The sequence below is a fragment of the Podarcis melisellensis genome (genome assembly GCF_964234715.1).
Source record: "Podarcis melisellensis genome assembly, chromosome: 10".
NCBI classification, from domain to species: Eukaryota; Metazoa; Chordata; class Lepidosauria; order Squamata; family Lacertidae; genus Podarcis; species Podarcis melisellensis.
This window is the reverse complement of record NC_138542.1, coordinates 72,837,167-72,863,096: the sequence shown is the minus strand read 5'-3', so window position 1 is coordinate 72,863,096 and position 25,930 is coordinate 72,837,167. Positions and strand designations below refer to the sequence as shown.

At 47.5% G+C, this 25,930-nt stretch overlaps 5 protein-coding genes across 10 annotated transcripts in view; all 5 read left to right on the top strand.

Annotated features, from left to right (window-relative positions):
• The window catches only part of LOC309378722 (uncharacterized protein), a 44,433-nt gene extending 34,482 nt beyond the window's left edge, over positions 1-9,951 (top strand). For all 6 annotated transcript variants that reach the window (XM_081927334.1, XM_081927332.1, XM_081927333.1 and 3 more), the window contains one exon: positions 8,135-9,951. In XM_081927334.1, coding sequence (XP_081783460.1) covers positions 8,367-9,482 — 1,116 coding nt within the window. In that variant the 5' untranslated portion in view covers positions 8,135-8,366 and the 3' untranslated portion in view covers positions 9,483-9,951. The remainder of the gene's footprint in view (positions 1-8,134) is intronic.
• Positions 1-25,930, top strand: part of LOC309378608 (uncharacterized protein) — a 179,700-nt gene that overhangs the window by 32,528 nt on the left and 121,242 nt on the right. The window contains exon 2 of the mRNA XM_081926985.1: positions 6,185-6,263. The gene's annotated coding sequence lies outside the window, so the exon portion shown is untranslated. The remainder of the gene's footprint in view (positions 1-6,184; positions 6,264-25,930) is intronic.
• The window catches only part of LOC309378787 (uncharacterized protein), a 78,129-nt gene that overhangs the window by 19,396 nt on the left and 32,803 nt on the right, over positions 1-25,930 (top strand). The gene's annotated exons all lie outside the window — the stretch shown is intronic.
• LOC309378775 (uncharacterized protein) lies at positions 1,363-24,860 on the top strand. The gene is made up of 2 exons (XM_081927422.1): positions 1,363-1,697; positions 24,008-24,860. The coding sequence occupies exons 1-2, from the start codon at positions 1,382-1,384 to the stop codon at positions 24,523-24,525; spliced, it is 834 nt and encodes a 277-aa protein (XP_081783548.1). The 5' UTR covers positions 1,363-1,381; the 3' UTR covers positions 24,526-24,860.
• The window catches only part of LOC309378768 (uncharacterized protein), a 74,864-nt gene continuing 64,423 nt past the window's right edge, over positions 15,490-25,930 (top strand). Inside the window, exon 1 of the mRNA XM_081927412.1 lies at positions 15,490-15,847. The gene's annotated coding sequence lies outside the window, so the exon portion shown is untranslated. The remainder of the gene's footprint in view (positions 15,848-25,930) is intronic.

The window sequence follows — 25,930 nt, the reverse complement described above, 5'->3', positions numbered from 1 at the left end:
CCCAAACAGGATTTCCTTTCTTCCAACTCTGAAGAAGGTGAAGGAGAAGACAGTCAAAACTTCAGGGGATCGGGCACCTTCAGTTTAATTAGGAAGAGAAATTAAAATGTGTCAAATGTGGGATATGCTTCACTGAATGAGCATACATAGCTCACATCAACGAACTCCAACAGGAAAAACCTTTTAAATGTATGGAGTGTGGGAAGAGCTTCAGTTTCAGTGGAAGCCTTAGAACACATCAACGGACTCACACAGGTGAAAAACCTTATAAATGAATGGAGTGCGGAAAGAGCTTTAGTGAAAATGGAAAACTTAGAATACATCGACAGACTCACACAGGGGAGAAACCATTTAAATGTATGGAGTGCGGAAAGAGCTTTACTGATAATGGAAGGCTTAGAACACATCAACGGACTCACACAGGGGGAAAAGCATTTAAATGTATGGAGTGCGGAAAGAGCTTTACTGATAATGGAAGGCTTAGAACACATCAATGGACTCACATAGGGGAAAAAGCATTTAAATGTATGGAGTGCGGAAAGTGCTTCAATTTCAATGGAAGCCTTAGAAGACATCAACGGACTCACACAGGGGAGAAACCATTTAAATGTATGGAGTGCGGAAAGAGCTTCAGTCAGAGTGGACACCTCAATATTCATCTACAAACTCACACAGGGGAGAAACCATATAAATGTATGGAGTGCGGAAAGAGCTTTACTGATAATGGAAGGCTTAGAACACATCAACGGACTCACACAGGGGAAAAAGCATTTAAATGTATGGAGTGCAGAAAGTGCTTCAGTTTCAATGGAAGCCTTAGAAGACATCAACGGACTCACACAGGTGAAAAACCTTATAAATGCATGGAGTGCGGAAAGAGCTTTAGTGAAAATGGAAAACTTAGAATACATCAACGGACTCACACAGGTGAAAAACCTTATAAATGCATGGAGTGCGGAAAGAGCTTTAGTGAAAATGGAAAGCTTAGAATACATCAACGGACTCACACAGGGGAAAAAGCATTTAAATGTATGGAGTGCAGAAAGTGCTTCAGTTTCAATGGAAGCCTTAGAAGACATCAACAGACTCACACAGGGGAGAAACCATTTAAATGTATAGAGTGCGGAAAGAGCTTTACTGATAATGGAAGGCTTAGAACACATCAACAGACTCACACAGGGGAAAAAGCATTTAAATGTATGGAGTGCGGAAAGTGCTTCAGTTTCAATGGAAGCCTTAGAATACATCAACGGACTCACACAGGGGAGAAACCATTTAAATGTATGGAGTGCGGAAAGAGCTTCAGTCAGAGTGGACACCTCAATATTCATCTACAAACTCACATCTACAAACTCACACAGGGGAGAAACCATATAAATGTATGGAGTGCGGAAAGAGCTTTAGTGAAAATGGGAAACTTAGAATGCATCAACGGACTCGCACAGGTGAAAAACCTTTTAAATGTATGGAGTGCGGAAAGAGCTTCAGTCACAATGTGTCCCTTAGATGTCATCAACGGACTCACACAGGGGAGAAACCATTTAAATGTATGGAGTGCGGAAAGAGCTTCAGTCAGAGTAGACGCCTCAATATTCATCTACAAACTCACACAGGGGAGAAACCATATAAATGTATGGAATGCGGAAAGAGCTTTAGTGAAAATGGAAAACTTAGAATGCATCAACGGACTCACACAGGTGAAAAACCATATAAATGTATGGAGTGCAGAAAGAGCTTTACTGATAATGGAAGGCTTAGAACACATCAACGGACCCACACAGGGGAAAAACCAGAGTGGAACCCTTAATTTACACCAACAAACTCACCCAAGAGACAAACCATATAGTTATAATGGAGTGTTTAAGAAACATCAAGGGAGTCTCAGATAGGAGAACCCATTTAGATGTATGGAGTGTGGGACATGTTCCTCTCAGAGTCCCCTCTTCTTCACAGCAATGAACTCAGAGGAGATTCGGCTTCCAGCTTCAGTTCCCAGCTGAGTGTTGTCATTATCTCAAACTGGGTAACTCCTGTCTAATCGTCACTGTGTCTGTGTCTCTCCCTGCTTCTGAGACCACGGGAAACGAGGGCCGCCGTTTCTCTCCCTCCTCTTCTGAGGAAAGCTAATCTCCTTGAGAATGCATTCCCCCATATTCGGCTTCAGACCATTCCCTGACAAAACACATTGCCCTGTGTCGTTCCAGCCTCTTGCCTCCCTTGCTCCCTTCTGCTGGTGTGTGTACTTCTTTAAATGAAGGTAATGTCTCACAATAGTGAGAATAATTTTAGATATAAAGTACCTTTTGACAGGGACGCGGGTGGCGCTGTGGGTTAAACCATAGGTCTGTGGTTTGAATCCCTGCGACAGGGTGATCTCCCATTACTCGGTCCTTGTTCCTCCAACCTAGCAGTTCAAAAGCATGTCAAAGTGCAAGTAGATAAATAGGTACCGCTTAGGCGGGAAGGTAAACGGTGTTTCCATGTGCTCTTCTGGTTTGCCAGAAGCGGCTTAGTCATGCTGGCCACATGACCAAGAAGCCTACTCAAAGGGAAGCCGCTCCAGCTTCCAGCCCGTCTGCTCCCACAATGGCTGAAGCAGAATTGCCCTTTGGGAATGGCGGAGCTGAATGGAAGCAGGCGAGGAAGCCCCACAATCGCTCCTGCTGGAGGAATAGGGGCACTGACCCCAATACTCAAAGGTGATGCCCACTTCTGGAATCCGGGAAGGAATTCTCCCCACACTGGTCACATGTGGGGCTCACTTGCCAGAGCCACCTGGAGGGCCTGCCAACAATTCCCATCATCCCTAGTCTTGCTAGCTTGGGATGGTGGGATCTGTAGTCCAAAAACAGCTGGTGACCCAAATTTGGGAAACCCTGTTCTCCCTGAAGGACAAAGGAGGATTCACTTGCATCTGAACATCAGGCAAGTTCTGTAGGATCAGGCCCTGTCTTCTCAGGGGCCCAGCAGGGGCCTCTTCTGGGAAGCCCACCGGCAGAAATGAGCCCCAGAGAAGGGGGGAGGCGCATTTCTTCTAGGGACACGTTTCTGGGGTCCCCACGGTGCCCCCCCCCCAGCCTGGCTCCAATCTGCCAGGGCAGCTGCGTTTTGTTTCGCTGCAGGTGAGCCTGCCCCGTGCAACGTGGGGCTCTTAGAAGGAATTTGAGGGAGGGCGGAGGGACTAGAGCTTCCCCGCACTTGCAAAGGACCAGTAGAAGCGGAGGGGAGGCAGGCAGCAGGAGGGCGATGGGGAGGAACCAGCGAGAAGGAGCTTCTGGAGCCGGGCAGCCCCCTCCCCGCCTGCTCCCTGAAGGTTTCCCGAGACCCTCCCCTTTTCATTTCAAGGATTACCTTCCCGCTAGAAAGCGGTCCCTATTTATCTACTTGCACCCAAGGGTGCTTTCGAACTGCTAGGTTGGCAGGCGCTGGGACCGAGCAACGGGAGCGCACCCCGCCGTGGGGATTCGAACCGCCAACCTTTCGATCGGCAAGCCCTAGGCGCTGAGGCTTTTACCCACAGCGCCACCTGCATCCCAGCATCTTCACTAGTATGTCACAAATAGGGAGGGGTATCAAAGGGTTACACAAGTTCAACAGTTGGTCACTCTATCAGATACATCTCTGGACACTTCTCCAGTACCCATCACCCAGAGAACAATAAAACTATCGACATAATACAGTAGTACCTCGGGTTAAGAACCTAATTCATTCCAGAGGTCTGTTCTTAACCTGAGGTACCAGTTTAGCTAATGGGGCCTCTTGCTGCTGCCATGCCACCATTGCCGCCGTGCAATTTCTGTTCTCATCCTGAAGCAAAGTTCTTACCCTGAGGTACTATTTCTGGGCTAGCATAGTCTGTAACCTGAAGCGTCTATAACTCTAGGTACCACTGTGGTAGTAGTAATAATAATAATAATATTTATATCCCACCTGCCTCCCTTGCCGAAGCTGGGCTCAGAGTGGCTAACAACAGTAAAAGTAACACATTTTACATAAAATCACAATCAATTAATTGAAATACATTCTAAAATCAATTCATTCTAAAATCAATTCAGAATCAAATTACATCCTTGCGCGCAGGGCTTCTCCTGAGATGGGCTTTCAGAACACCTGGCTTGGTCAACTGCCTCTGTGGAAGTCTGTTGTCGCCCCTTGGTCACTCCCTGGGTGGGGAGAAGTGTATGTGTTCTCACGCTCGGGGGATTATGGCAGGAGGCCCTGTTCTTGCTGCCTACGTGGCTATCCGCTTCCAGGGTCATGGTGGAGGGTGAAGCCTAAATTTACTTTTCCTTAAGAGTTAAAATGGCGTTGGAACGGGAAGAATCGGTTAAAGTATGGATTTTATATGAATTTAGGTATCGTTCCCTGAGCTGTCAAGCTGAAAGGATACATTTAGACACAATCTTTGTAACATTCTAGCAACTTTAGGCAATCGAAACCAAAATGGCTACATTTAATCTACTTTGCCCATAGTCTGAGCAGCAGGAGGGCGCTGAGACAATTGTGCAAAGGCTGACCTGAAAGGCTGGTTTGGAGGCAGTTCCAGCCGTCTATGGATTCCCCCATTGGCTGGCTGTCAAAATATAGTGCTCTTGATTGGTGAGCTTTGGTTATTCATAAATCCCATTCCTAAAACACAAAGTCCGTAAAACCCATTCTTCAAATGCAGAGACCGTGTTTTCTTGTATTTATAAGATGTGTGTCACGTATTTGCGACTGAGGGGAGAGGGGTTTGGGGTTCCTCGTCCCAGGGGATAATGTCAGATGGTAACCCCCTCCCCTGTAATTTCCATAACACCAGGAAGGAATTCCCCCCTAACCCTTGTCACACGCAACTGTGCTCACTTGCCAGAGCCACGTGGAGGGCATGACTACAATTCCCATCATCTCTGACCACTGGTCTTGCCTGCTAGGAGTGATGGGAGCTGTAGTCCAAAAACAGCTGGGGACCCAAATTTGGGAAACCTTGTTCGCCTTGAAGGACAAAGGAGGGTTCACTTGCATCTGAACATCAGGTGAGCCCTGCAGGATCAGGCCCAAGGGGCCCCTGTCCTGCCAGGGGCCACTTCTGGGAAGCCCACCGACAGCACTTGAACACCAGAGAAGGAAGGAGGCGCATTTCTTCTAGGGACACGTTTCTGGGGTCCCCACGGTGCCCCCCAGCCTGGCTCCACTCTGCCAGGGCAGCTGCGTTTTGTTTCGCTGCAGGTGAGCCGGCCACGTGCAATGTGGGGCTCTTAAGGGAACTTGGGGGGGGGGCGGAGGGACTAGAGCTTCCCCGCACTTGCAAAGGACCAGTAGAAGCGGAGGGGAGGCAGGCAGCAGGAGGGCGATGGGGAGGAACCAGTGAGAAGGAGCTTCTGGAGCCTGGGCAGCCCCCTCCCCGCCTGCTCCCTGAATGTTTCCCGAGCCCCTCCCCTTTTCATTTCAAGGACCGGGGGACCTCAGCATCTCGGGGTTGCTTTGATCCGGGTGGGGGAGGGGGTCCTTTTTTGTTTGCTGAGGGCAGGAGTCACAATCCTGTCACATTGTGTTGTGTCTGGCTTTTTGGTAAGGGGGTGAGGCTCAGGTGGGAAAGAGTTGAGAAGGAAAATATCGCGGGGTGCGGATTTACTCCGCTGCCCAGCTCGTCAGGGTGCCACTCCCCGGGGGTCCCTCCGGTCAGCAAAAGAAGGAGAATCCAGCCAAGTTAAAGATGCAAACGGCGGTCAGTTGACCTGATCTTTATTTGTTGCAACAAGGTTCAAACACACCAAACGTAGGAACCCCGAGAAGATGGTTGCATGGATTTTTAAGACCTCTCCCCATTTCCCACAATACATTTCCCAATACATTTTCTTTGATGCATCACAGATTTGTCACAAAGTAGGAGTCTTTGGCATTCAGAAACATGAGCCCGTCACCCACTCCTGTCAACAACCCCAGTTTCCCACACATTTTTAACTACCCTCTTCCAATAAGAACCATAATAGTATTTACAGATCCCCCCCCCCAGCTGCAAGGCTTTCCTGGGCTTCTCCTTTGAAAATATCAGGATCCTCCTCCTCCTCCTCCTCCTCCAATCCGGCTTCTGTTCCGGGAACAAGGGGGGGGGGGGTGAGCCTCCTCCCAAACTGCCAGCTTCTCCCGGAAGTGGAGCTTCTACGCCGGATTGCCGCTCAGCGCCATAGCTCTAGGGGAGGAGGGGCGGGAGGGGACCCCCCCTCAAACAAAACATCGATGTTGCAGGAAAGGAAATGAGAATCGGGATCGAGGACAAAGAGGTAAAGGGGTCGCGGCGGGGGGGGGGAGAGGGGAGAGAAGGACCCAGAGAGGGACTCCGCGCCAGCTCCCCAAAACGCCTTCTGTGTGCCCCCCCGGCAGGGCCTGGATCCCTGAACGTGCGCTGCGAAGGGGGCTTTCCTCGGCAGGGGCGGACATGGGGCGCCCACCCACGGGGTCCCACGTGGACTCCCCGGCCCCGTTTCCCCCGCGCAGGCATCCCTGGGGCCCTGTGCGCTCCGCGCGGAGAGAGGCAGACCATGAAAGGGTTAACGGGCGCGAGAGACGCCCTACATAGAGACCCCGCTGTCCCTCCCCATCTCGTCTTGGGGGGGCCCCTCCGGGTGGAGAGATGGGTCGCGCATGGCGAGGGGTGAGCCGCGCCAAGGGGGCATCTGGGTGCAGGGGAGACTCCGGGAGAAAGGGAGGGGGCCAAGGGTGGGGGAGGAGGGGGAGGAGGGAGGAGGGAGGGGAGCATCCCCTGGGCAAGGAAGCGAAGCATTGGCGGGGTCGGGGGGAGGAGACCAGTCTTTGGGGAGACGTCTCCATCGTGCGCCCACGAGGAATCTCCGAAGGGGCCACATTAGCTTCTCCCTCCCACCCAAGAATCGACCCCCCTCTTCAAGGAAACCAGAGAGGGATCCCTAGAAAGTGGGAAGTCCAGTCCCCCCACCCCTTCCTTCCTCAAACTCCATCCTCTTCCCACCCCCATAAGCCCCTGCCCTATCCAGACACAGCAATTCTGCCCAGTCCAACCATTGGTCCCCTGGAGAGGAGAGGGAATCGGAGAGGAAGAGAGGAGGGGAGAGGCCTTCTCAGAAGTGGCTCTTGGTTTCTGCAATCCCACCCAGGAAGCAGCCAGAAACCTTTTCCTCTCTCTCAGGCTTCCATCTTTAAGTGTCTTTTCCACTGCCTGCTTCATTGAGGCTGAGGATAATGTACACCTGTCATCAGAAACAGGGGTGCAGAACCTATTTAATTGATCTCAGGATTGATATAGAAGGTGCGCCTCAAAGGCATTTCTGTTCCTCTTACTTTTTGTAGGCAATGTCAGAGTGACTGACAAGCTGAGACTCTTCCCAGTCAAAGGACCCATTTTCATGATAGACAGTGCTTTTGGCTGGAGGCTCTACAGACAGGGTGCGCCTATGGAGGCCAAAGACTGCCAGTATTAGCACAGGTGAGCTGTGTGACCTTCCCAAATTTACAGACTGTATGTGAATGACAGTTTGTGGGTGGGATTATCGTTTACGGCAACCCTGTGATTTTCTCCACCCAAAACATTTCGTGACCTGATATTGCACTACGAATTCCAAAATAACTACAAAAAAAATCACAAGATAATACAAATGATTGTAGTATTTATACCCTGCCCATCTGGTTGTGTTTCCAGTACACATAAAAGACAGTAAAACATCAAACATTAAAAACCTCCTAATACAGATCTCCCTTCGACTATCTTCTAAATGTCAGATAGTTGTTCATTTCCTTGACCTCTGAAGGGAAGGTATTCCACAGGGTGGGTGCCACCACACAGAAGGCCCTCTGCCTGGTTCCCTGTACCCTCACTTCCAGAGACCAGAGACAGAGAGGGCCTTTTCATGGAGAGAGAGTAGCTGCATTTCCTGTGAGAAAACAATTGATGTGTAAAGGCTGTTTTCTAAGATCATGCTGCTTTATTAATGATGATTGAGGATAAGGAAAGGTTGCTGATGCATTACTATCATTTGACATCATTGCATCTTCATTTCCTAAAAATTTGGAACCTGGGTAGGATGCAGGGGAAATATAGGACATGTTGAAATATGAGGTGGTGCTCATTGAATCTGATATGCTCTCTTTTCCTTTGTTCTCTTCCTTGAAACCCAAACAGGATTTCCTTTCCTCCCACGCTGAGGAGGGTTATGGAGAAGAGAGACAGACTTCCAGGGGAAAGGGCACCTTTGGTTTCACTAGATATAGACATTAAAATGTGTGAAATCTGGAACATGCTTCATTGAATGAAGACACATAGCTCTCATCAACAAACCCCCAAAGTGGCGAAACCATTTTAAGGTATAGAGTGTGAAAAGACTTTCACAGATAGAACACATCAGCCGACTAACATGGGCAAGAAAGGATTCAAATGCAAGGAGTGTGGGAAGAACTTCAGTCAGAGTGGACACCTCAATATACATCAACGGACTCACACAGGGGAGAAACCATTTAAATGCATGGAGTGCGGAAGGCAATTCAGTCAGAGTGGAAGCCTAAATATGCATCAACTGACTCACACAGGGGAGAAACCTTTTAAATGTATGGAGTGTGGAAAGAGCTTTCGTGAGAATGGACACCTTAGAACACATCAACGGACTCACACAGGGGAGAAACCATTTAAATGTCTGGAGTGCGGAAATAGCTTTAGTGATAATGGACACCTTAGAAGACATCAACAGACTCACACAGGCGAAAAACCATTTAAATGCATGGAGTGCGGAAAGAAATTCCGTCAGAGTGGACACCTCAAAAAGCATCAAATGACTCACACAGGGGTGAAACCATATGAATGTATGGAGTGTGGAAAGAGCTTTCGTGATAATGGAACCCTTAGAATACATCAACGGACTCACACAGCTGAGAAACCATATGAATGTATAGAGTGCGGAAAGAGCTATTGTGATAATGGAACCCTTAGAAGACATCAACAGACTCACACGGGGGAGAAACCATATGAATGTATAGAGTGCGGAAAGAGCTATTGTGATAATGGAACCCTTAGAAGACATCAACGGACTCACACAGGGGAGAAACCATTTAAATGTATGGAGTGTGGAAAGAGCTTTAATGATAATGGAAACCTTAGAAGACATCAACAGACTCACACAGGGGAAAAACCATTTAAATGCATGGAGTGCGGAAGGCAATTCAGTCTGAGTGGAAGCCTAAATATGCATCTACGGACTCACACGGGGGAGAAACCATATGAATGTATGGAGTGTGGAAAGAGCTTTCGTGATAATGGAAACCTTAGAATACATCAACGGACTCACACAGGAGAGAAACCATTTAAATGTCTGGAGTGCGGAAATAGCTTTAGTGATAATGGAAACCTTAGAAGACATCAACAGACTCACACAGGGGAAAAACCATTTAAATGCATGGAGTGCGGAAAGAAATTCAGTCAGAATGGACACCTTAATAGACATCAACTGACTCACACAGGGGAGAAACCATATGAATGAATGGAGTGCGGAGGAGCTTCGGTTTCAATGAAACCCTTAGAAGACATCAATGGACTCACACAGGGGAAAAGCCCTTTAAATGCATTGAGAGTGGTAAAGCTGCAGGCAGAGTGGAACCCTTGATTTACATTAACAAACTCACACAAGAGACAAACCATATAAGTGTCAGGAAGTTAAATAATGGTAGAGGTCCATTTCTAGTGGAAGTTCTAAATCAACAGACTCATGCACAGCATGACCTTTTAGAGCTGAACCCCTACAAACCATCAACAGACATGAGGAGAAGCAGTTTAAATGGAAAGATTACAGAAAGTGATTTAATTATAATGGAATGTTTAAGAAACATCTAGGGACTCTCACAGGGGAGAACCCATTTAGATGTATGGAGTGTGGGACATGTTCCTCTCAGTGTCCACTCTTCTTCCCAGCAATGAACTCCAAAGAAATCCATATTTCTGCTTCAGGGCCAGCTGATTTGGCTCACCATGGGAAGCTAAGACCCATAAAAGGTTGAATATGAAAGATACGTGGTTGAAATATAATGCTATTCTGATGGAAGTAGGGGACCAATTTTGATTAAAATCTTGTGATCTGTTGAAAGATAAATTAGATGATAGGTTCCAGTACATCCAGATAAATGATAATTTTTTCCTCTTCTTCTTGCCCCGGCTCTCCCTCCAGCACCAATTCTTCTTCCATCAATTCCTCTTTTGCCACCGGTTGTGTCGACAAAATAAATTCCTGAAATTCCAACTTCCTGTGGAGCTCCTCCAACAAAAGTTTGTTCTTTGCAATGCATTCTTCATTGCTTCAGAGATCTGCATTTTGGGTATTTTAAGGTCAGATTCTGGTTCCCAGGCTTGTTATCTGCAGCTGACAGGTGTTCATGCAACAGTTTCAAGTTCCCCCACTAGAGGGATACAATTTCTCAACAATAACAATTTCCAAGAGTCAACTCAGCTTCAAGATACAAAGACATAACATAGTTACATTCGCCATCTTTAAGGCAGAAGGTTACGGGGAATTCTGTATATTTCCATTAACTATCAAAGTCTACCTGTCAAAAGTTTTCAAAAGTAATTCCTTAGCGTCAGGCAGCTCGTTCCCAGGTTTAAGCTGTAAGGTTTCCGATCTCAGAAATTTATCAAATTCAAAGTCTCCCCCTGCTTCTTCGAAAGGGGTGTGTGTGGTTACTTCAAACAGTGAATATTTGGATTTTCAAGTCAAAGTTTCCAAGATTTTAGCTTGTAGTATCTTTGCTTTAGTCTATATACAAAAGCGGAAGGCGGACTTCCTGTTTAGACCTCCCCACTTTAAATCCAGATTACATCTTACTTTTTAGGAATTTCCAATTACGATTTCATTTCTTTAAGCCTCTGTCCTTGTCTTAATTCTTCTAATTGGTTCTACTCATGGGTAGTTGCTTTAGGAGCCAAATTGTCCCAGAAAGAAATCAGCGCTCTCCGACAACAGCTGTGCTGCTTCTCTCCGGGGACGAAGCGATCGATCCGAAGCACCGCGCTGCTCACCCTGCCTCGCAACGGAGCCTCAAAAAGAGGTCTCCTCATGAGCAAGGGAGGCGGAAAAGGTGCCAGCCAGATCCCAGGTCCACAGGCTTCACCCGCCTGTGTTTTTTTGCGAGTCTCCGCTTTCGCCGCAGCGGCAGACCCTAAATCCCCGGAGCAGTTCCCCTGAGAGTTCAGGGGAAATCTGCCATTGTCACTGGCACTGACCAGAAGTCCCTCCCTCGTCCCCTTCTCCTTGTGCCCTCCATCTTTCCCAACATCAGGGTCTTTTCCACAGAGTCTTCTCTTCTCATGAGGTGGCCAAAGTATTGGAGCCTCAGCTCTCTCACACACACACGCTCCAGTGAGCACTCAGGGCTGATTTCCTTGAGAATGGATACGTTTGATCTTCTTGCAGTCCATGGGACACTCCAGAGTCTCCTCCAGCACCTTGAGTCAAAAGCATCAATTCTTTGGCAATCATCCTTCTTTATGGTCCAGCTCTCACTTCCACACATCACTACTGGGAAAACCATAGCTTTAACTATACGGACCTTTGTTGGCAAGCAGTAAGGTAAAGGTAAAGGGACCCCTGACCATTAGGTCCTGTTGTGGCCGACTCTGGGGTTGCGGCGCTCATCTCGCTTTACTGGCCAAGGGAGCCAGCGTACAGCTTCCGGGTCATGTGGCCAGCATGACTAAGCCGCTTCTGGCGAACCAGAGCAGCGCACGGAAACGCCATCTACCTTCCTGCCAGAGGGGTATCTATTTATCTACTTGCACTTTGTCATGCTTTCGAACTGCTAGGTTGGCAGGAGCAGGGACCGAGCAACAGGAGCTCACCCCGTCGCAGGGATTTGAACCACCAACCTTCTGATCAGCAAGTCCTAGGCTCTGTGGTTTAACCCACAGCACCTTCCTGTAAATACGTGACCTCCCGCTTGAGGGATTATGGCGGGGACCGAGTGGTTTCTTTCTTCTTCTTTTTTTATAAATTATTTTTATTAAGTTTACAGAATACAGAAAGAAAAAAGAAAAGACAGATAAAAGAAAAAAAAGTATAAAAAATTCAAATTTCCATAATCTTTTTTTTTTAACCAACTGGACTTCCCCACATCCTCCAGACCCTGCATTCTTTGTAATACAAACATCAGCAATTTGTTATCTTGTTTCATAACTTATTGTATCTTTCAATTTATCATGTTACTAGATTCAGAATGTTATGTCCCAATTCTTATATATTTAAATTTAACACAATAAAGTTATTTCATGATTCCACCTCTTATTTCTTGTACCTTAGTTTTCATTTCGCCTATTAAAGTTGCTGAAGCTAAAATTTCCTAAATCGTGCATTTTCTTAACATTCATACAGCTTGTGATGTTTTTGCAAATAGTCCTTAAATTTTTTCCAGTCCTCTTCCATTGTTTCTTCTCCCAAGTCTCGGATTCTGCCGGTCATTTCAGCCAGTTCCATATAGTCCATCAACTGCGTCTGCCATTCCTCCAGCGTGGGTAGATCTTGTGTCTTCCAATACTTTGCAATAAGAATTTTTGCTGCTGTAGTAGCATACATAAAGAAAGTTCTATCCTTCTTTAACACTTTCTGGTCCACAATGCCCAGAAGAAAGGCCTCCGGTTTCTTGGGAAAGGTATACCTAAATACCTTTTTTAACTCATTGTAAATCACCTCCCAGAAGGCCTTCACTTTTGGACAAGTCCACCAGAGGTGAAAGAATGTCCCTTCCGCCTCCTTACATTTCCAACATTTATTATCAGACAGGTGATATATCTTAGCAAGCTTGACTGGGGTCATGTACCACCGGTATACCATTTTCATAATATTTTCCTTCAAGGCATTACATGCCGTGAATTTCATTCCGGTGTTCCATAACCTTTCCCAGTCCTCAAACATGATGTTATGCCCAATATCCTGCGCCCACTTTATCATGGCGGATTTAACTGTCTCATCCTGTGTATTCCATTTAAGCAGCAAGTTATACATTCTCGAAAGTATCTTGTTTTTTGGTTCTAGCAATTCTGTCTCTAGTTTCGATTTTTCCACCTGGAACCCAACCTTTTTGTCCATTTTGAAAACCTCTTGAATTTGAGCATAATGCAGCCAGTCTCACACCTTGTTTTTTAATTTTTCCAAGCTCTGCAACCTCCAATTGTCTCCAGTTTTTTCGATCAATTCCCAGTATTTTGGCCAGTAGGCCTCCATGTTAAGTCTTTTACGGGCCTTGGCCTCCACCGGTGATAGCCACCTCGGGGTCTTACCCTCTAATTAGTCTTTGTATTTTGTCCAGACCAATCTTTCAACCAGCAGAAGGCTGCAGATTCATAATATAACCTCAAGTCCGGCAGGGCAAATCCCCCTCTTTCTTTCGCATCAGTTAGTATTTTAAACTTTATCTGCAAAAGAACAATAGAACTTTGGTTTGCATAGTCTGGCACCTGGGCAAGTCTGGAGGAGAGCTTTTGCCCAGCGATCGACACCTATGAGTACCTTCCTATGAGTACGTGACCTCCCGCTTGAGGGATTATGGCAGGGACCGAGTGGTTTCAAAGCCCTTAGCCAATGACGCAAATTGTCGGTGGAATGAAGAGAATCGTTGAAACCAGTGATTTTCTATGAATTTCTGAGCGTTTTTGGCTATTCTCAATACAGACAGTGGGCTCGGAAATGACCTGATTGGCCTCACTACATTGGATCCAGTTTTATGAGTGGGGTGAATTTAGCCCATTGTTCTCTCAGCAGGAGCTGTCGTCACCTTGTCAGCGCTCACTGAATCGTGGAAACAAAAATAATTTTTTCCTTCCAGTAGCACCTTAAAGACCAACTAAGTTAGTTCTTGGTATGAGCTTTCGTGTGCATGCACATTTCTTCAGATACACTGAAAGTTTTGACTATGGCAGACCAACACGGCTACCTATCTGTAACTGAATCGTGGAAGATAGCTTCGCTGAGCATCTCCTGCAGAGCCATAGCATTGCTGGGATTGGTTGAAGGGCTACATTTGACGCGATTTGATTGGCCAGGATGCATCCTCATGCAAATAAATTGTTCATTCATAAAATACATCGTTCATTCATACTGCCTGCCTGTATATAGCACCGGGATACACGGTCAGAAATAGCGCTTTACTCTTGGGGTGTTGGGGTTTTGTGTGGTGCTTGGTGCAACGCTGTGAAAGGACGAGGGGAGCCCTTGTATAGCGGGGTTCCCTTGAGGTCATTGCCTCTGACCCTATGTGGTTTACGCAGGAGTAAACCTCTGTTTATATGCTCCCCTCCATCCCGTAACAGTGGGATCCGTTGGTGGCCGCATTGGTTATTTCGTTTTCACCTCTGGAAAAGTGCTCTTTCTTTTGGGGTTTGATTACTTCTGCCTCCTCCAGTGCCCACTGCACCATCAGCGAGGTACAATACTGTCCTTTCAATTTCTGTAGGGCTCTCTCTCAGCACCGCTACTCAGGAGTCTGCCTATGCAAACTGCTCCGAACATCCAGGGTGTTTGGTCACGCTTCAAAGGACCTGGTTGGTTAGGTCCAGGTCCCACGAGCCCGTGGGGGGGGGGATCTATTCTCAAAGAGTTCTCAGTTGTTTGGGGTTCATTGCTCCACCATATTTGCGCTCGAATTTGCCAAAATTATTCACCATGGCTTGTAACGGAGTCCATTCCTCCTGTGAGTGTGGGGAACTCCGCCCTCATTATGAGCTCCTGCTTAAGTTGTTACACAAGGGGGACTCCCGGCCCTTCCAACGTGTTGCAGGAGCCTTCAAGCAAAACACAAAGTGAGAAATCTCCTGTTTCCTCACAGCATCAGCCCCCTTGGCCAAGGTAGAGACAATAAAATACATAGACATCCACAGAGCTGGGAGCCTCTTGTTGCATGGGGGTGGAGTTCCCACACTCACTGTCTCACACACAGAGACACAGACTCACACACACAGCTGGCCCTCCAGCCCCAGCTCCCTTGGCTGAGCTGAAGCACAATTCTCAACGCAAAGCACACAAAAAGAGATAGAGACAATAAAATACATAGACATAACCAGAGATGGGAGCCTGTTGTTGCCTGTGGGGGGGTGGTGGTTTCTGTTATAAGAATATTAATGTCTTAGATATATAATAAATGTTCATAACTGTACCAAGCAAACACGTACATAAATATATAAACCACCTGTCCGAAGCAGCACAGGAAGACAGTCCTGATATCATTTTGACTCCCCAGCTGACCAAATGTTTCTCTGCAAGAAAGGAGGAGGTGAAAAAACTTATCTGAGGATGTACAAATTCCAACGCGCTTTAGTTCTGGGCTGCTTCACTCCTTGCATGAATTTTACCTGGGTGTCGGGGCTGTGTGTGCAAAAGCCCAAGCCCCATTCCCCCCCCCCGTAACGCAGGAGGCACAGAGTCCAAGCCGCTGCTCAACGTGCACCAGTACCTAAAACACGGGCGGATCTAATCTCGTGGCGTGGGGTGGGCGAGGGAAGGATTTAGCAATGTAAACATTGGGGGGGAAACCCCACTTTGTAATTGCATTGCGGGATCAGCCCCTCCCCGCTCTCCTGATCCACAGATGGAAGAGGGGAGGAGGGAAACCTTCCTCTCCCTACCCCCAATTCCTCCCCTTCCCTCCCGGCACATCCTTCCCTCACCCCGCCCCCACAATCCCAAATCCCCTCCCCAATATGTTGCCCCTCCTCCTCGCCATCTGACCTCTCCTCCGGGAATAGGGGGGATGAGCTCCTCTCCCAAACTGCCTGCTTCTCCCGCAAGTGGAGCTTCTGCGCCGGATTGCTGCTCTGTTCCGCAGCTCTAGGGGCGCACGCTTTCGGAAAGGGGAGGAGGGGCGGCAGGTATATCCCCCACCCCCACCCACGTGGATGTTGCAGGGAAAAAAAGGAAAAGAGAATCGCGAGCGAGGCCAAGGAGGTAAAGGGGTTTCGGGGGGAGGCGAGAGAAGGATGCAGAGACCCGCTGTAGCGCCCCAAAGCGCCTGTTGTGGATCTGGATCCCTGCACGCGTACTGCGAAGAGGTATTTCCTTGGACCCTTAGGAAGCCCACCCAGGGGAACCCAACGAAGCCCCCTCGCCACATTTCCCCGCGCAGTCATCCCTGGGACTCTGTGGGTTCCGTGCGGAGAGAAGTGGGCCATGAAAGGGTTAACGGGCGTGAGGGACGCTTGGATAGAGACCCCCCCCCCTTTCCCTCGCCTGCTCGTCTTGGGGGGCCCCTCCGGACGGAGAGATGGGGGCGCAGGGCGTGGGGTAAGCCGCGCCAGGGGGGGCCTCTGGGTGCAGGGGAGACTCTGGGACAGAGGGAGGGAGTCGAGGAAGTGGGGAGGGGGAGCATCCCTGGGGCAGAAAAGTGTAGCAATTGGGGGGGGGAGCTAGGAAGACCAGTCTTTGGGGACACTCTCCATCGTGGCGCCCGCGGGAATTCTCTGGACAGACCACCTTGGCTTCTCCCTCCCACCCAGGAATCGGCCACCCCTTCAAGGCGACCAGGAGGGATCCCTGGAAAGTGGGGGGTCCAGGCCCCCCACCCCTTCCTTCCTGCAACCTCTATCCTCTTCCCACCCCATAAGTCCCTGCCCTGTCCAGACTGTTGCAGGAACTGTTGTGTTTCCCCTCCAGCAGATATCATGCACATGCAGCCCACCACCAAAATCAGCACCATCACTTTTCTGACTTTTCTGTGATTTGTCCCCACAATCATCACAGTTTCTTCCTATCTATTCAAAGGGCCTCTGCTGCACGATACCAAATGTAGGAATTCACTGACAAATGACTCTATGTACTGGCTCACAGGGAAAACTTCAGAAATTCATATAGACATGTGAGCTCAGCAGCCCCTCTGCCTGAGTGATAATCCCTGGCATCCTGATACCTGAGTGCCAGACAGGTAGCCATTCCAGAAAGAACCTACCCAGATGAAGACAAAAGGGTGTGATGAAATTGGCTGGGAAACAGGTCAGGGAGGAAAATGGCTGGCTGGCTGGGGGTGGGGCAAAGGCCAAAGAAAAGAGGCCTACCCCTTTGTCCAAGCCCCTTTTGGTTTTCTTCCTTACAGGATCAGGATCCTTAGGAGCGGCCGGATTAAGGTAAATTCTGGCCTGATTGGAAGGGGCATGGCCCCTCCACCAGGCTAGGCTGCAATTTTGTGGCTTTTCTGTCTGGGTGGGGGGCCAGCTAGGCCGCGGGGCGGCCTTCTTGTTTTTTAGTAGTGGCGGGGGAGGGGAGGCATGGCTCCCTCGCCCCCGCCATCCGCCGCCCTCCAGCTGTAGGCCGCATGGCAGCTGATTCCTTTCTTTGGGGGGGGGCATAAGTCAGGCCATGTGGCGGTCATATTTTTTTGCACTCCCCCTCCCCCCCCCCGTTCTGCTCTGCCTACTGACACACTTCTGCTCCTAGCAGTGAAATGTAAATGTCTCTTTTGTTACACTCTATGGGTGTTTGGTGGAGGACAAGGGGAACTAAGGACTATGGTCCAGGATGCTCAGATTACTGCCACCAGACATTTCCCTTTCATGATGTAACCATGATGTAGTTTAGGGGGGTGTAACATTGGGATTAGCAGTGAAATAAATAAATTAAGGTTATAATAATGGCAGATACAGCAGTTCCCATTTTCATGATAGACAGTCCCTGTGGCTGGAGGCTCTACAAACAGGGTGTGCCTACACAGGCCAAAAACTGCCAATATTAGCACAGGCGAGGTTTGCGACCTCCCCCCCCCCAAAATTTTCAGACTGTGTGTGAATGAGAGTTTGTGGGTGGGATTATCGTTTATGGCAACTCTTTTGCGCCTACAAGAGAGTGTTGGAATTCTAGCACGTCTCAGAGGTATGTGCCTATCTGTTCAGGCACCGGCTGAATTCCTTAGACCTCCCTCCGGCGACTCCCGGCAGGATAAAACATACGCGAGGTCCGTTCCGGCGATTTTCCTCAGGCTGTGAGGAAAACACACCAACTGCTCCTCTCTCCCCTTTGGTGTCCCCAGGGAGGGGAAAGAAGCAGACAGAAATCTATTTACATCTTTTATTCCTGTCTTTTACTTCAGTACAGAGAAAACATGTCTGCACTCATCAGCAGTTAGAATAAACTCCACCCATGTACTTCCAGCACAGGTCATATGACAAACCCACTGAGCTAACATCCGGTGCTCAGTACAGAATGGACTGCCCCTTTGTTCCCATGGCAACAGTCACAAACTTCCTGTTTGGCTTTCCAGCCACAAGCAGCAGACTTGGCTGCTATAGCCTTTGCTTGCTGCCGCATTGCTGCTTTAGAATAACATACTCCCCCTAAAGTATCAATGCGTGCTGCGAGCAACGCGTCATCCAGAGAAGAAAACAAACAGTTGTTATACTTATAAAATTCCCCTGTTGTTTCAGTTCCACCCTTGGAACTACCCGCCACTGGTTTTACCAATGTACCTCTCTGGTTGTGTGACTTCCAAGGAATGAGTGCTTCTGCATTACCTTGGTTAACAACTCTCTGTTGTGCCTTTGTCTCTGACTCAGACACAGCTTCAATCTGACCTTGGTCGTTTACAACAGCAACACATAAGTTAGCAAACTCTTGTGAATACCTCTTGGGTGGTACACCCTTCGTTGCTCTCTCAGACCTACGTAAGGGGTGCTGCTCTTCTTTGCTTTCTGGTTCAGCCTCTGGACTCTCTGGAGAACCAGTACTAAGCTTAATCAGTGGTTCATCCTCCTCTTCTGAGGGTCTAGTCATTGTGTGAGATTTCCTCTCAATGACTGTGACAACTGAGCTGTCTGAGCTATCGCTGTCATCATCAGTACTACTGAACTCAATAAGATCAAACTCATCATCATCATCATCAGAATCATCATCACCTGTGGGAAATGTGTGAACAATCACTCTCTCCTGTTCAGGAGCACTCTCTAGAAATTTTGTGAGAATCACCTTTCCAGATTCAGACAAAATTACTCTGTAGAGACCCTTTTCATAACCCACAAAAATGCCTCTGGCATTCTTTACCCCATCTGGAGCTTCTGTTCTCACATGAGACCCAAAAACCTTGAAATGGGCAACAGAAGGTTTTCTGTGGAACAGTTTCTCAAAAGGAGAACATCCCAACTCTTTTGAAAACTTTCTCAACCACGTATAACAATATGACATCAGCGATTCAGCCCAGTACTCATGTGGCAGATGTGAACTAAGCAATTGCGCATGCATTCCCTTTTGCAATTCTTTGTTCACCCTAACACAAACACATTTGTTCCAAGCTTCTTCGGAACTAGCAGTTTTGTGTCTAATCCCTTTCTTCTTCAGGAACCTCTGGAACTCCTGTAAAAGAAAAATTGGCTTCTCATCTGTGCTAAGACAATCTATGTCAGCATCATGCATATTTTTAACCTTGTCACAAAACTCTTTAAACCTTTCTAAGGCTTCTTTCGGTCTCTCCAAAAGATAAATCCAGACAAAACCTGTAAAAGAATCAACACATATTAGGTAATACTTTGCATTGCCTCTAGATGGTGCTAAAGGACCAATCACATCAGCATACACCCGCTGAAATGCCTTGTCGACCCTCGAGGTGACCTGTTTGGTGTTCTTCTTGGCTACACCTGTAAAAGAAATCATGTTAGAATCACAAGAATTACATTCCATGTAATCACTTTGATCAAAAGTCAACAAATACAGTCCATCTTTCTCTTTGGCAGAAAGATACAGCTCTCCATCTTTGTAGATCTCGCAGTTCTCATTATCATAGGACAGTTTTAGTCCCTTCTTGGCAATCTGCGAAACGCTGAGCAGATTGTACTTCAACTCTGGAACCAAATAAACATTGCTTATAGTCAAGTTCAGACTTTTAAGATACACAGTTCCAATCCCGGTCGCTTCCAGCTCTTGACCGTTGGCTTGTTGCACAGCGAAGCTTTGCTTCTTAAACGTAGAAAATAAACCTCTGTGTCCTGTCATATGAACTGTGGCTCCAGTATCTAGGACAAAGAAGTTTCCCACCTCTGGTGTGGCTTTTAGCGACATCAAAGCTTTTGCAGTCTTTGCCTTTGGCTTGGTGTGACCTTTGTCTGACGCCTCAGACTTTGTGGAGCTTCCCTTGGCTCCTCTGTGCTGACGTGGCTTCTTGCAGTACCGCTGAAGATGCCCAGTCTGGTCACAATTGTAACATCGGACAACATTCAAAGCTTCGGCGCTTTCTCCAGTAGCAACAGCAGTGGGGGCGTTAGAACTCCGTTCTCGGCTCCCCCTGTCCTTGACTTCCAGGGCGGCAAGTCTGTCCTGTTCATTCAGAACCACGGCAAAGACCCTCTCCGAAGTCAAATCCGCTGCTGGGAGAGACCCCAGCTGACTGGCAACCATTTTGTAAGTCCGATTCAGACTGTTGATCACCATGAAGCAAAACACTTCCTCCTGCAGACGGAAGTTACGTTCCACCATCTGTTGACGCAGAAATTTCATTTCCGTCAGGTGCGCTTGAACATCTCCATCAGGCGCAAGCCTCAGGTTGGTCAGCTTCTCAAAATACAGCAACGCTGAAGAACCTGCATCTCTCTGATGTGTCCTTCTCAGCGTGTCCCAAACATCTTTCGCGTGCAGTAAATCTTGTATGTAGATCAACTGCGAATCTGACACGCACAGAATTATAGCAGTTCTGGCCTTCACATCCTGTGACTCCCAAGCACGTGTTGGTGCTGCTGGAATGGGGTTTTCAATCACCCCAAACAGTCTCTGATTCTGCAGCAGGGCCTTCATCTTGATAGACCAAGATGCATAATTGTCACTGGTCAGAAGGGGCGGAGAAGGCAAACCTCCCTTCTTGGCATCCATTTTGAGTCCTTGCATTGACTCTCAAACACAAGCCTCTAAAATCCAATAGCTGGCTTGTTTACACTCTGTTCCACCTGGCAGCTCTCAACGCTGGCTGCGTTGGAATTTTCCAAGAGCTCTTCAGACTGTGTAGTCAAAACATTCCATTTTAACTTTCACTTCTCCTCTCTGAGGCATGGCCTTTGTTGCTAAGCAACAGCATTTCTTTTCCTTGAACAGGAAACCACAGGAATGTTTGGAATGCGGTTTCTCTTTTGACTGGAGCTGTTTTTCCCATCTACTGCTCCCCGTGAAGCAGAGATTGAATCAATCTGCATTCACACTTCTAAGCCCGAAAAACTCATACCTGGGCTCCGTTGCTTGGCTTTCAGATTCTTCTGGTCAGCTTCTGGCTGCAGAGAATCAGCCTTCTCACCTCAGGCTTCCATGGAGGCCACTTCTTGATGCAGAGGTCGATGAAAACAGCAACCGGCGTCTGCTACCACTGTTGGAATTCTAGCACGTCTCAGAGGTATGTGCCTATCTGTTCAGGCACCGGCTGAATTCCTTAGACCTCCCTCCGGCGACTCCCGGCAGGATAAAACATACGCGAGGTCCGTTCCGGCGATTTTCCTCAGGCTGTGAGGAAAACACACCAACTGCTCCTCTCTCCCCTTTGGTGTCCCCAGGGAGGGGAAAGAAGCAGACAGAAATCTATTTACATCTTTTATTCCTGTCTTTTACTTCAGTACAGAGAAAACATGTCTGCACTCATCAGCAGTTAGAATAAACTCCACCCATGTACTTCCAGCATAGGTCATATGACAAACCCACTGAGCTAACATCCGGTGCTCAGTACAGAATGGACTGCCCCTTTGTTCCCATGGCAACAGTCACAAACTTCCTGTTTGGCTTTCCAGCCACAAGCAGCAGACTTGGCTGCTATAGCCTTTGCTTGCTGCCGCATTGCTGCTTTAGAATAACAGAGAGCACCCAGGGATCTGAACCTTCATCCTTCAACACCACGTTCTGAACATGGCCCAGGAGGAAGGAGGGGAACCGCTGCATAGCAGGGCCCAGAAGGATGCCATGGTCAAAGGTCTCCAGGGCCACTGAGAGATCCAGCAGAACCAGGAAACAGCTTTTCCTCTCAGCCTCTAGAACATCGGAGATCATCAGTCACAGCAACCCCGGCAGATTGAGTTCCATGATGAGGCCTGAATCCCAATTGGAAGGATAATGGTGGAAGAAGCTTTCCTGGTCCTGCACCCCAAAAGCTCCAGGCACAAGACTTTCATTAGCTTTGAAGGGGCCATCAGATACTTGGTGGCCTTTTATTCAAAAGACAAATATTCTGATTACTTTTTAATTGATGTATGATATAAACAGCACTTCTGTTTTACATATTCCACATTGGAGAGATTTTGATACACAGGTCTGAGTTCATCGCTCCCCCTGAAACTGATGTGTTAGCAGCACTGGCTGGACAGTGTGTTTGGGGGTTCAGGGCTGCCTAGACAACCAGACCCCTTTCTCAGCCTGGCTTATATGGTCCCAAGGAAAGCAGAGCAGTACGTTAGGCACCAGCTTGGCTGCAGGAGTGGCTGGAAGGAGGTGTGCAGGACACCATCCAACCCTCTTAGAGAGTCCACTCTGGATTTGTGTGAGTTTTTCTCCATAGCAGTTTCTTCTCCTGAAGATAACTAAAGAGGAAGTGAAGGAGTGCACCAAAGTATTGCATCCAGAGTTTTCCTTCTCGAGGAGCTCCCTTCCCAGGTTGACGAGCCCTATCTCCCCTTCACTTTCCTCTGCAGAATGGGCAGAATCTGCCTTCTTGACTGTGGGATTCACTGTTGTTCTCATCCTCTCCATCCATCAGGGCCTGCCTTCACCTGCAACAGAATTCCCTAATACACCAAGAATTTGAGACCCAGCAGCTATCCTCACCTGGTTTAGCCGGCCGGTTGAAGCCGTTCCTGGGATTGTGGCCCCTGTTGCATGCTGACAGCTTCTGGAAGCCACAGGTGAGAGCTGAGTGGAGCGTGAAGACCAATGGTGGATAAATTAGCCCATAGGTTGCATGACATTTTCCCCACCAAAGGTACTAACACTCCCCTAAAACCCCATGACATCGTATGATTATGATATTTAAGACAGAACAGGAATAAATTCATGTCCCCAGAAATAACACAACTTTAGGCCACTAGTGAATCAATACTACATTTTCAAGGTACTAGACATTCCACTAATTACAGTTTATCTATTTGCCTTGAATATCCTGCTTTTCAGTGTCGTTTTAGGATACTCCTGCGTCAGAAGACGGGCAAAAGATCAGACAGCACATCATTCTTTAAAGAATCAAGCTGCTTTATGAACATTTATTGAGGATTTTGAAAGTTGCTCATGAATTACTATCATTTGACATGGCAACTTCATTTCCTAAAAATTGGGAACATGGGTAGGAGGTGAGGGAATGTAGGAGACGTTGAAATAGGAGAAGGTGCTAATGGAGCTTGATGTGTTCTCTTTCCCTTAATTCCCTTCCTTGAAACCCAACAGGATTTCCTTTCCTCCCACTCTGAAGAAGGAGATGGAGAAGACAGTAAAAACTCCAGGGAATGGGGCATCGTTCGTTTCATTAGGAATAGAAATCAAAATGTGGAATATGCTTCATTGAATGAGCACACATAGTTCACATCAACGACCTCCAACAGGGGCGATACCATTTAAAGGTATGGAGTGCGGAAAGAGCTTTAGTGATAATGGAAACCTTAGAACACATCAACGGACTCACACAGGGGAGAAACCATATAAATGTATGGAGTGTGGAAAGAGCTTCAGTCAGAATGGAGAACTTAAATTGCACCGGCGGATTCACACAGGAGAGAGACCATATAAATGTATGGAGTGTGGAAACAGCTTTAGTGATAATGGACAACTTAGAAGACATCAACGGACTCACACGGGGGAGAAACCATTTAAATGCCTGGAGTGCGGAAAGTGCTTCAGTGAGAATGGAGGCCTTAGAAGACATCAACGGACTCACACAGGGGAGAAACCAATTAAATGCCTGGAGTGCGGAAAGAGCTTTAGAGATAATGGAAGACTAAGAACACATCAACGGACTCACACTGGGGAGAAACCATTTAAATGCCTGGAGTGCGGAAAGTGCTTCAGTGGAGACCTTAGAAGACATCAACGGACTCACACAGGGGAAAAACCATTTAAATGTATGGAGTGTGGAAAGAGCTTTAGTTTCAATTCAACCCTTAGAATACATCAACGGAGTCACACGGGGGAGAAACCATTTAAATGCCTGGAATGCGGAAAGTGCTTCAGTGAGAATGGAGAACTTCGAAGACATCAACGGACTCACACGGGGGAGAAACCATTTAAATGTATGGAGTGCAGAAAGAGCTTTAGTTTCAATTCAACCCTTAGAATACATCAACGGACTCACACGGGGGAGAAACCATTTAAATGCATGGAGTGCGGAAAGTGCTTCAGTGAGAATGGAAAACTTAGAACACATCAACGGACTCACACAGGGGAGAAACCATATAAATGTATGGAGTGCGGAAAGAGCTTCAGTCAGAGTGGACACCTCAATATACATCAACAGACTCACACAGGGGAGAAACCATTTAAATGCCTGGAGTGCGGAAAGAGCTTCAGTCAGAATGGAAATCTTAGAAAACATCAGCAGACACACAGGGGAGAAACTGTTTAAATGTATGGATTGTGGAAGAAGCTGCAGTCAGAGTGGAACCCTTGATTTATTTGAACAAACTCACACAAAACACAAACCTTATAAATATCACGAAAGTCGATAGAGGTTCAGTCTTGGTGGAAATTCTAAATCAACAGATTCGCGGACAGGAAGAACCTTTGGAGTTGAAACCCTTCAAACCATCAACAGACTCAAAGAGGAGAAGCAGTTTAAATGAAAAGTGTGCAAAAAGTGCTTTATTTACAAAGAAATGTTTAAGGAAAATCCTGAGACTCTCACATGGAAGAACCCATTTAGATGTATGGAGTGTGGGATGTCTTCCTGTCAGAGTCCACTCTTTTCTTCACAGAAATGAACTCACCGGGAAATCGGTCTTTAAAACATGTTGTGTATGTGAAGTTCTGGTATTTATGTGTAAAACTGTATAGTAATGAAATATTGAAGGCAGTGTCAAACAATGTGATTATGATCTAAGATGTAAAGCACCTTTTGATAGAGAAGGAGAGAGGGTTTGTCTGGATTGCTGGTGGTGGGTGAGGATTAGGGCTGGGTGATATATTGATATCTTATCAATACCGGTTTCTAGACCATATCCTGATAACCTTTGAAGAACAACTGATATGGCAATACACCACAGATCACAGTGTGTGTTTCTGGGATGTGCCTGAAGGAACGGCAGAAAGCTTTTCTTCGTGACGTCCCTGCAGCTGCCGAGTTGCTGACTTCTCTCCCAGACGACAGGAAGCGAAAGACACACATCCACTGCCCTGTGTCCTTCCACCCTCTTTCCTCCCTTGCTCCCTTCTTCCGGTGTGTCTGCCTGACTTAGATATCCTGTGTGCTGTATTTTTTTTACTGCTGAAACTGGGTTTGCTCTCAGAAGCTAAGTTTTGTGCATCACTGTGGACCCAGTGAGAACTGTATGCATTGAAAGCTCAGTAAACTATTACTGAAGAAGTCCTGCTGCCTCTGTGTGTGTTTTTGACCTCAGCATGGGAATTGCTCTACACGTGGCCCCTACCCTGCTGATACTTAGCTCATGCCCTGGAGTTGCTGTACTCAAGCATGGAAGACGGATGCATATGTGTGTGACTGGTTTTTGCACCAAACTCTTTCACCCCCACCACCGCATGATCTCCAAACACCTCTTCTTCACCAGAACTTCATCCCTGCCCCCTGCGCATTCTGAAGGAAACTTAAAATACTGTAATTTAATGGGAGATTTTCCCCAAGTCTTATTGGAAGAGGGGGAAGGATGGGTTGCAGGTACCAGGGAAGTCTCCTGGGGGGCCTATCTTCCCTCATGAACCCCATGTAGCTACCCCAGAGCTGCTGCTTATTCTGTGGTTTGGGGAAGATAGTATAGTCCCAGAAGTTATTATTCTTCCTGCCTGAGGACCAGTGT